Below are 10,638 nucleotides of genomic sequence, written 5' to 3'. Positions count from 1 at the left end.
TGAGGAGCGGAGGGGGTGGGGGTGGGGGCCTCCCCAGAGTCCAGCCAGGGGCCGACCAGCTCCCTAAGAATAACTCAAACCCACAGATGCACGTGCATGAACAAGCACCAGGCACAGGTCTCACGCACTGTGGCCCAGAGGCCCTCACCCAACTCAGCCACCACCTCTGGGGGAGGACAACACGGGGCCCAGGGCAGAATGGGGAGGCAGGAGGTCTGAATCAGAGGATCTGCCCCCTCCGGCTCTGGGCCGCTCATCTGAGGCAACTGGGGGAGGCTAGGCCACGGGCTAGGGGACCTGTTGAGCCCATTTCCTGCTAGGCCGCTGCGGTGGCAGAAGTGGGTCACTCTCCAAACAGCGCTGGGAGAGGGTCTTCCAGATGCCGACGGAAGGAGGGAGCAATTGCTCCGGCCCCTGGGAGCCTCCTTGTCCCAGAGACAGGCCTGGAAGCCAGATCCAAGACTCCCCCGGGGACACCCAACACAGCTCACGGGACACATCAAGGGACTGCAGCGTGGGGAGAAGGCTTAGGCGTGGCCCTCCAGGGGTGGACGAGCCCATCCCTGGGGAACTCGGGCTACTCTACTCGCTGGGGGTTGGGGAGGTGTGGGGCAGGCACCTGGGGGAGCAGTTGAGGGGAGCAGGGAAGACAGAGCTACAACCTGGACATAGTCTCAGAGCCTGGCAGGGGAAGAGGTGGGTGGGGTGCAGACCTGGAGCCCACCCTAGACGCTGGTCCAGAAGCTCCCACAACACACTGGCCTGCTGAGGGCTTTGCCTGCTGTCCCTGGGTAGTGCCTCCAGGACCGGCCAGCCTGAGAATGGTGTCTCCAGGGTCAATCTCAGGTTCGTCAGTCCGTGAGGTGCTACCCCTTCCCCTGCAGCGGCCGCCACAAGGCGGAGAGGGAAGCTTGGGGTGTGCCCCTGCCGGGAGACGGAGCCCCAGACTGAGCGCTGGGGACATACAGTTGTCACGCCAAGTGGGGCAGGCCATGCAGGCTGTCCGTAGGGGCTGGGGGCTGGCATGGCCAGGGGAAGGTCTCCACCCCTCCTGGGGCCTCAGTGGGCCGCCTGGAGTCGGGACACATGCTGGAAGATGCCTGAGTTTCTAGGCCCCACTGCTCCAGCAGGGACCCTGAGCACAGGGCCAGAGGGCGGGAGGCTGGGGACCTCGAGGCTCAGCGCAGAGGGGCTGGAGGTTTGGTATGAGCAGATTCTGAGGTGCGAAGGGGCAGGGCAGGGGTGAGTGGGTGGACTGGGGCTGGGCTGGGGTTAGAAGAGCAAGAAAGGGGTAATTTGCACATGGAGGCGCACGGGGACCCACTCTCCGACCGCCACGTGCTGGGGCCAGAGGAAGGGCTGGGGGTGAGCTGCACCCACCTCCAACGACGCATCAGGGATCGCTTGCGGGCCAGTGGGCCTGGCTCCCGTCCTCAGGCTCCTCTGGTCACCACCTCACTTGCAGCGGGGGCCCAAGAGCCGCCGGGGCTGGTGAGGCTGCCTGGAGCTAGCGCCGGCCCCGCCCCCACCATGTCCACCCCCCCCCCCGCCCCCGCCCCCGCCCCAGCCCGGCGGAGCACCCTCAGCCTGGACAGAGGGGCCCGCTTGGGAGCGAGCGCGCAGGGGAGGGGGCTGCGGCCTCGGAGACCCCCAGAGTTGGACGGAGGGTGGGGGAACCGGGGCGCAGAGCAGGGTCTGAGTAGGAGCAGGAGGTCCCTCTGAAGCAGGAGAGCCCAGTGTCCGGGACTTGGAGGGTCCTTCCTGCCGGGGCCTCCCCTTCCGGCTCCGGCCAGGGACCCCTCCAGACCCGGCAGGCCGCCCCCTGCGTCCTGCCCGCGCTGGTCTTGGGTGCCGGGGGGCCCCCTGGGGCTGTACGTGGGTCTCCTGCGGGGTGGCTACTGTGGCCAGGTTGAGCCCTGTGTCCCCAGACCCCTGCCCCCGTCGCGCATTGGGCAACTCCCCACCCCCCACTGCCTCTCCTGGAGAAGCGAAGGGAGGGCCCCCCGTGCCCCAACACCTGCCCCGCGAGGCTCACGGTGGCCCGCGGCTCCCAGGTCGCGCTGTGCGGAGAGGGAGGAGGCCGTGCATCCAGACCCCCGTCCGCGCATGGCGACCAGGACCTCCGCCAGGAGCCCAGAGTTCCAAGACTGGCCGTGGGGCAGAGGACTTTGGGAATCTCCGGGAACTGCCACTGAGCCGCACCCCCCACCCCGCCGTTGGCCCCCAGTCCCCTAGGTCAGGGATACAAGACGTTGCGGCCCTGGGTCAGGGGAGGAGCGAGGTCCCGCTGCCCATCACCCAGAATGGCTGGCATGAGGGCTTGGAGACCTCCGTGTGGCTGCGAGAACCCCACGGGAAACGCGTGGTGAGGCCAGGAGGGGAGAGGGGCCTCCCCAGCCACAGACAGCGCAGCCACTGAGAGCAGCCTGCGGCGCCCCCGGGGTCAGTCCAGCTCTGGTCAGCAGCGAAGACCTGAGCGCCCGTGTCCTCCATGAGCAGGGGCGGCAACCAGACCTCGGTGGCAGACGCCTGGAGAAACCCCCACCCTGAATGAAAGCTCCCACCGGCCCAGCACCGGAGGCAGCTTCAGGCTAGACATCCTAAAATCAGGAACGACACAGGATCTGCGGCCGCACACGGGCAGGCTGGTGGCCGCCGCAGGAGGGGGCGCTGGGACGGCCGGCAGGTCTACACCGCCTTCCCTGTCTACTCTCCTTCATGGAGATTCTGAGTCACAACTGCTTCGTGTGTCCCAGACGAAGGGTTCCTCTCAAGGTGCTTCTTGCATCATTCTGAGTGCTTTTATGCTGCTTTATTTTTTTCAAACTATTTTTGCCTTGCCCCGAGTTCAGTCAAGGGAACAAAAGACCCAGCACCCTGACCTCAGAGGGTCCCAGGTACGAGAGGGTGTGGAAGGTGGCACCTGCGGCCTGGGCCTTGTGGTCACACCCACAGAACCTCCTGGGTGTGGGTGGCCTCTCCCGCCTAAGGCCAGGGTCCCTGGGCCCGAGTCTCTGGTTAGGCCCCGCCCACCGACAGGACCCCATCCGCCCCCATGTGTGCAGAACACCCAGGGACACCCCTGCCCTGAGGCGAGACGGCACTTCCTACGAGTCTGCCACTAGACATTTATCTCCGGGAAGAGAAGACAGAGGCACAGAGGTGGTGTCAGTGGGGCCAGACACCCGAGGCTGTGACCTACCAGTGTCCCCGGCCAGGCCCTGCCCCACGCTCTCAGAAGCTCCTGGGAGTCATGACCGTCCTCCACCCGACACGCTGCTGGCGGACGTGACCCAGGTGGACACGGCAGCCGAGTCCAGGCACGAGGACAGGAGTAGACCCCACACTGATTCGCTGGGTGGAGGAGGCAGTGGGACAATCCCAGGAAGCCCCTCTGAAGGGCCAGGCACAGAGGTGGACACATCTCGGCACGGAGCCAGGCCCAGGTGCGAGGGACGCGGCCGTCACCCTTTGTCCACCTTGTGGCTCCCGGCCGAGGACAGGGCCGCTGTGTAGCGGAGGGCTCGGGCCCAGGCTGGCGAGCTGCCCCGGGGCCCCGGCAGCCTAGCGGCCTGCGTTCGTGACCGGAGGACGGAGGGTGATGCCCGGCTGTGTGGGCAGCGGGACGGTCCCGGGCTGGGGCGGTGGGCGGAGTTCCCGACAGCCAGCCAGGCGGCCGAGGGGAGAGAAGCAAGGGCGCGTCCCGGGAGCGCTGCAGAACCCGGTCCACGCCGGCCGGGCTGACGGGACCCTCTCCTCACTGCGCCGGGGGCGCGGACAGCACCTGGAAGCGGAACCCAGCAGGGCCTCTGTCCGCACTTGGGCTGCGAACATGCCGTGCACAACTCCCCTGGAAAAGGGCTCTGCGGGGTCACTGAATGAGACACATGCCTGGTTTGCCGTGAAAACATTTATTTTACAACAGTTATCATTATCTTAAGGTCAACATTCAGACATACAGGATGGAGATCACGGAACCGTCCTAAGCCTCCAGCCGGGCCCTTGGGGCACACATGGGGGTTGGGGTCAGACGCACACCCACCTAGCGCTGTGGGATTCCAGCAACAGGACGAAACCAGAAACCAGCGCACGGACAGCTGCTTGCCATGCATCGCATTTAGTATTTTCAAACAGTGTGTATATATATATATATCTGTGTGTGTATATATATATATGTATTTCAGTGTAAACTGCCTCCTCGCACTTAGCTTGAAACACTGTCCCATTTTCTAGGGAAACAAAATCTACAAAAAGCTACTGCCTATACCTGAGCCCAGCCCCTTCCTCAAGGACAGCATCGTGTGGCCCCTCCTCCTTCCCCGGCGGCCCCCTCCCAAGCCAGACCTCCAGTCGGGGCAGAGTCCCCTTTGGAATGCCCTCTGTCACTGACTGTTATCGGAGGCTCCAAAAGTTGGTTTTAATGTTTCAAGGGTGGGAAAGGCTCCCAGATGTCACAAAAGGACACTCCCCTGGAGGTCAAGTGAGCCGACGGGTGGGCCCCCCCGGGATGGGCTTGGCACTGTGACAGTCCCCTCCTCAGGAGCCCCAGCACCCTGCCGCCAGAGAAGTTGCCACCTGCAGGACGAGGCCGCCATAGCACGTGCAAAGCCCAGGCACTCAGCAGGGCCGGTGTCCACCTCTGCGCACCCAGCAAAGGAGTGCGCCACCGAGACCCTGTTCGAGACCCGACTCCCAGGAAACCCAGGCCGTCTGGGGTCAGACCGCCGGACAGCAGCAGTCACGCCCGCGGCGGGGTATATACACGTACACACACGTACACGCCGAGAGCCGCCCCGGCCCGCACCACAGCACACACTGCCGGCGTGCGTGGAAGGACAGGACAGATGGAGCTTCTGCCAAATCCACAGGACGCGTCACAACCAAAGTAACAACGACGGGCAGGAGGCCTGTGTCACACGGGCTCACGGAGCGCGCTGCGGACGGACGGACAGCCGCTCTTCCACACTCCCACCCACCCCTCGGGAGGCCCCCCGAGCTCTGCCTGCACGCGGGCGCCCACCCCACTCGCTGGCTGTCCCATCCCGAGGGCCAGCGGCCAGGAGGCCACGCGTCTCTGTCTCCCCGACTGCCCGCCGCGCAGCAGGCATCCTCCAGCTCCGGCTCACCCGCCGGGCCCAGCTGCGGTCAGAACGCAGGCGACAGACCCAACAGCCACACCGGGCAGCCACCAGCGTGGAAAGGCCACCCGCTCTAAGCCCCACGCACGGCGGCCGCAGCTTCCCCCACAGCACTGACCGGGAACTACGAAGCCTCACACACACTGAGCCGTAACACCTAAAGCAGTTTGAAAGCAGAGAAAGCCAAAGGGAAGACAAGAGAAGACCAAGCACGTCACTGAGCAGGACGGAAACGGACAGGCCAGCAGCTGCCAGCAGCCACCCCGCAGGCCCTCCTATGCTCCCCACCAGCCACCGGCTGCCCTGGGGGCCTCCTGGGTCGAGCCCCGCACTTTGGGACACGGGACGGGCTTCGGCCTGCACCGGCCCAGCACTCCCTGGCCACACGTGGCCCGGGCTCCGGGCAGCCCTAGAGTGAGGGCTCGGGGGCTCTCGCAGCCGTGCGGTGGGCAGACGGGCGCTCCTCCAGACCGGGAAAACACACGACCACTCCAGGAAAAGGGAAACGCAACCGGGGTGGCCAGCGAGTACCGCCGTCGACTGTGGAAGCGGCTCCGCGTCTGAATCACCAGGTGGAAATGCCTTCAGGGCCAGGTGGGGAGAGTGTGAGGCCCCTGTCTGGGCCCTGGGGACCCTGGGCCTTGGGCAATCACCACCACCACCACCTTTAGGGTTGTTATCATGGCTGTCATGATTTATTTAGTTTTCACAAATTCTACAGGAGCCCGGGTTCGACAACCTTCCAGACCGGCTCCTCCCCCTGAACCCAGGTCCCCAGACGAGCCTCCCGTTCTGTCGCGTGGAAGCCGCCCGTCGAGGACTCGCTCGGACCTGTGTGGTGGGCCTTGAGGTTTCCCAACCGCACAACTGCAGGGAACCCCCGAGTGGGGAGGCTTGCTACCTCCAGTCCCAGCTCTGAACTCGGTTCTTGACCATCCCAGTGAAATACAGGTCAGAAAGTTACTCTCAGAAACATCATGAAGCTGCGTTCTTGTTGCTGGGCCGGGACTGACCAGCAGATGGACCTGTGGTCTCACCGCCTCCCTTGTCCAGGGTGGGTCAGTGACTTTCTGATTTTAGCATGATTTAAGATCATAGTGCAAATTTTCTCTCTCACTGAATGTCTTCATGATTATTTTAATGAACAAAAGCCAAAAACAACAACAGAAAACAAACAAACAAAGGACCACAAACCTGCCCAAGGACCTGGGAGTGGCCACCACTGCAGCAGCTACAACCGGCCACAGCCCGCCACCGCCCCCCAGCACTGCGCTCGGAGCCTGTCCCCGTCCTGCACGGACGCTGCCCTCCTGCCACAGCCCGTTCCGGGCCGGTAAGAACCTGCGCTCCGCACAGCTGTGGGTGGCAGACAAGGGCCAGGGCCCAGCAGGTGAGCGGGGTGCAGGCTGGTGGTGGTGGAAACGGGGGGCCGTGGGAACACGCTCTGGTGCGCCTGAGCCGACACGGTCCCCCTCGTCCGCCACCTACTACACACGCAGGAGACACGCACCAGCAGCCACTGGTTCCTTCTGTGGAAACCGCTTGGGTCTCCGGCGACCAGTGCAGGCTCAGCAGGGAGCCACACCACATCCAGGGCTGCTGGGAGTGCGGGGACCAGTGTGACCTCTGGGCCAGCACGGGCCCATCGTAACCCGTTTCTCGTCCCCTGCAGCAGAGGCGCCACCCACAAGTTCTGGGTCAAAGACAAGAAGGACGGACTTCCCACGGGTCACGGAAGGCGCTGCTCGAGACAACGGCGAGCGGAGGCTCTGCGGTCAGGCTGCCGGCTCACAAGCCAGGGACACCGGGCTATGCCTTTGGTCCAGCTGGTCCTTCCTCTAGGAACCCGGCGTCTCTCGCTCGGCCCGAACCATCGACGGTGACCGAAGGGAACAGGCGAAGGACGGTGGGGACGGGCAGGAGCTCTGGGAAGCTCAGCGGAGGGGGCTGGGCTCCGCACGTGGGCTTCCCGGGGTGATCGAGCCGCACTCCGCCAGCGGCCTGCACGGTCAGCCCCTCTGACAGCAGTACACTGGTCACTGCTACCATCTGGGGTTCCTAGAGGTCCCAGAAGGACCACCAGGAGACCAGGCAGGCCTGAAGGAATGTGGAGGTGGCCGGAGGGGTGGGGAGACGGAGGAGTGTGGCCCCATCAGTCCAGCTCGTGGCCTGGGGACGGGGTGGGAGCGTGGGAGAAGCGGCGCCTCGCCGGGGGAGGGAGCGCGCCCCGAGGACCACGGGACGTGGAAACCGAGGCCGTGGCCAGGTAGAAAATATGGTCCTGCGGTCACCAGAGCCTCCCACACCTTCCACAACGAGCCTCCCCATGGGCAAGACTCTGCCGCAAGGCCAAGCAACCGAGGCAAACAGACCCGCACAAACCAACACCACGGAAATGCTGACGGGACCGGGCAAAGCGGGAGGACACGCCAGCTCCTTCCCGGCGCGGCGTCCAGAGGCGCTGCCTGCGTCCAGACCGCTGCCGAGGACTGGACCCCCCACCGACACCAGGGAAAGGAGCCACCCTTCCTGCCCCAGGCTGCTTGGCGGGGACCCCACACGCAGCCCTGGTCGGTGCAGCGAATCGTAAGCCCCGAGGGAGATCCACGGCCCGGTAACAGAGCCGCGCCGCGGCGCGCCCACAGCGCAGACAGGGAACAGAGCCGCACATGCTATTAGAGAAGGAGGGACGGAAGGAGGAGGAGCTAAACCGCTTTGAATACCGCATGCGACGCACTTCACGCGCTGGGGGCGACAGGCAGGCGGGCACAGAGGTGGGCAGGGCCCCGGCGGGCCGGCAGCTGCGCGCTCCCCATCTCTGTGACGACGGTCCGTGACTCTAGGGGTGAAGTGGCCGAGTGCCGGGCTAGCCTCTACTGCGGCCACTCCCGGGCCTAGTTGAAGCCGTCGGTGTGGTAGCTGGGGTGGGAGTCGGCCGTGAGCTGGGTGGTCTCCGTGGCCGACGCGGGCTGTGCGACGACGGGCGTGTCTGTGGCCTCTGCAAAGCAAGCACACGCATGCTCATCGGCGCGGGCGGCCGCGACAGCACGCAGGGCCCCGACACCGTCCGTGCTCCGCGGCCTGGCCGCTCCGGCGGGGGCTGGGGGGCAGGGGCGGGGGGGTGCGGAGGGGAGAGGCTGTCTGCGGGCCTCCCCACCCCCGGCTCGGCCTGCCTCCGTCGCCTCGGTCCCTCCCCCGCTACTCGGTGCCCGCGGAGCTGCGGCGCCTCCGGCCGCGGTGGGGACGGCCGCCTGCGTCCGCCGTTACCTCAAGTGTCCACGTTCACACCTCAACCGTCCCTGCCGCCACCACAAACACTCCCGCACAGTCAGAGCCCTCCTGTTCGACAAGACAGGGCGGCAGGGTTCAGGGCCCGCCCCGCCCCGCCCGCGCCCGCTCGGTGGCCCGCGGCCGGCACTCACCCCGCTCGTCCGACTGCAGCTGCGCCTCCAGGTCCTCGGGGGACACGTAGAAGTCGGCGTCCTCGCCCGCGGGCGCCCGGGGCTTGCAGCGCCCGCAGCAGCAGTTGAAGCAGCAGCACAGGCAGCAGCAGCAGTAGCAGCACGTGAGGGCCCCGCACACCACGAAGAGCAGCTGCGGGCACAGGGGCGCTGGCTGCGGCGGGGGCGCCTCCGGGAGCGCCTCCCCCCAGCCCCGCGCGGCTCCCAGGGGTGGGGAGGGGTGGGGGGGCCGCCGCGGAGGCCTCTGTCCTGCCGGAGCCGGGGCGGGAAGACAGTGACAGAGCGCGCCGGCCCGGAGGAGAGGGATCTGCGAAGACGGGCAGGAGGGCGGCCGCAGGCCACACGTGCTTGCGGCAGGAGGAGGACACGGGTAAGTGTCCAAAAAAGAACAGAGAAACGGTACGTCCGAAGTGTCTCAAGTCACAGAGATTTCCGACAAGTCTTCCCCTGCACTGACAAGAGCATCTGCCCACGACGGGACGGAAAAGGTCCCTTCCAATCTCTGTGTAAGAACGGACGGTGACTCGTGAGAGCCGAGCGACACGGCCGGCTCGCCGTGGGGTCTGCTCGGAGCCTTCTGGTCGCCACTCATGGGCTCCTGAGCTGGCTATGCGCCGCCTGCGGCTGAGACCAGGCCCCGCACTGGCACGTGGTGACGGAACAGGGCGCCCGATGCCGGGAAACCAAGGCTCAGGAGCACGGAGCACTTGGACCAAACGTCCTGGTTCTGCAAGGCCCCGACCCCTACCGGGCAGGAGACTCTCCCGGAGCACCCGGAGCGCGGCACGGGGCCGCCTGCTCCCCTCACCTTGGCCCACCAACTGGAGAGCACGAAGTAGGTGTTCACGTTCTCCTCCCCGAACTGCTCGGCCACGTAGAGCCCCAGCGAGCCGTACTTGTCGTAGATGTTCCTTTTGGTGGCGTCCGTCAGGATGGCGTGGGCACTGTTGATCTCCTTAAACTTGTCTGCAGCCTCCGGGTTATCGGGGTTCTTGTCGGGGTGATACTTCAAGGCAAGTTTCCTGCAAACAAAACCATTTCACACTCGTCCATGAGAGGGAGGGCCCAGTGCAGGAGACATGTCTCCATACGGGCCACCTCCCAGCTCTCCACAGACTTCGAGCAGTTCACAGTCCACAGTTCGAAGAAAGCTCTGCAGCTGCCTCGGGGCAAACCTGCTGGCTCTGCCACAGAGCAGGGAGTCCCCAGCGGCCGCAGCCCCCCCGCTCTCGCACAGCTCGGGGACAGACCCCACTGCTGACCTCTAGTGTCCTTGCAGGCTAACTGCGCATTTGGCCCAATGCAGTGCCGGGCAAGGGGTGCACCAAAGGCCCATTGTCTCCTGTGTGTGAGAAGGACACACAGGAAGGTGGCTGGAAGGGTAGGGATCACCGAGGATGTGTGTCTCTCTCAGCAGCGCACTCCACGAAGCCACAGGCCAGCTGTCTCCCAAGGCTACGGGAGGGGCTGCCGGAAGGAGCAGGCTCAGACCCGCTTCCCAGGGCGACCGGCCGCTCCAGGGCACATAGTGTGTGTCATCTACAAAGTGCTACTTTTCTGTTGCCACGAAAACACCAATAAGAGAATTTTAAGCTACAAGGGGCACATGACGCACACAAAGATGGAGCTACGGGTCCCAGTCACCTACGGGCCGGGTCGGGGAGACACACGCAGTGGTTCCTGGAAAATGCAGCTCAAACCACACAAGGCACAAGACCCTCTTACCGATAGGACTTTTTAATGTCGTCTGAGGTCGCATTCTTGTCCAGCCCCAGAACACGGTACAGGGACTCGCCAGAGGTAGAGAGTGAGCGCTGTCTCTGGTCGGCCATGGCAGGCTGATCTGTAAGAAAACCGCAAAGAAAACATCAAAAAGGATCGACAGGGGCGCCTGGGTGGCTCAGTGGGTTAAGCCGCTGCCTTCGGCTCGGGTCATGATCTCAGGGTCCTGGGATCGAGTCCCGCATCGGGCTCTCTGCTCAGCGGGGAGCCTGCTTCCTCCTCTCTCTCTGCCTGCCTCTCTGCCTACTTGTGATCTC

The 10,638-nt window shown here is 65.2% G+C and overlaps 1 protein-coding gene across 3 annotated transcripts in view; it reads right to left on the bottom strand.

Moving 5' to 3' along the window:
* Positions 1-6,259: 6,259 nt before the first annotated feature.
* The window catches only part of DNAJC5 (DnaJ heat shock protein family (Hsp40) member C5), a 37,575-nt gene continuing 33,196 nt past the window's right edge, over positions 6,260-10,638 (bottom strand). For 2 of the 3 annotated variants that reach the window (XM_059407462.1, XM_059407461.1), the window contains exons 2-5: positions 10,325-10,442; positions 9,408-9,621; positions 8,561-8,732; positions 6,260-8,136 (exon numbers count right to left, since the gene is read on the bottom strand). In XM_059407462.1, the coding sequence (XP_059263445.1) occupies positions 8,033-8,136; positions 8,561-8,732; positions 9,408-9,621; positions 10,325-10,431 (597 nt within the window). In that variant the 5' untranslated portion in view covers positions 10,432-10,442 and the 3' untranslated portion in view covers positions 6,260-8,032. Of the gene's footprint in view, positions 8,137-8,405; positions 8,478-8,560; positions 8,733-9,407; positions 9,622-10,324; positions 10,443-10,638 lie in introns of all 3 variants that reach the window. The other variant, XR_009405526.1, reaches the window with a different exon arrangement.

Source organism: Mustela nigripes, chromosome 7 (genome assembly GCF_022355385.1).
Source record: "Mustela nigripes isolate SB6536 chromosome 7, MUSNIG.SB6536, whole genome shotgun sequence".
In the NCBI taxonomy this organism is placed as follows: domain Eukaryota; kingdom Metazoa; phylum Chordata; class Mammalia; order Carnivora; family Mustelidae; genus Mustela; species Mustela nigripes.
The sequence above is the reverse complement of the archived record's forward strand: the minus strand, read 5'-3'. Positions and strand labels throughout refer to the sequence as shown.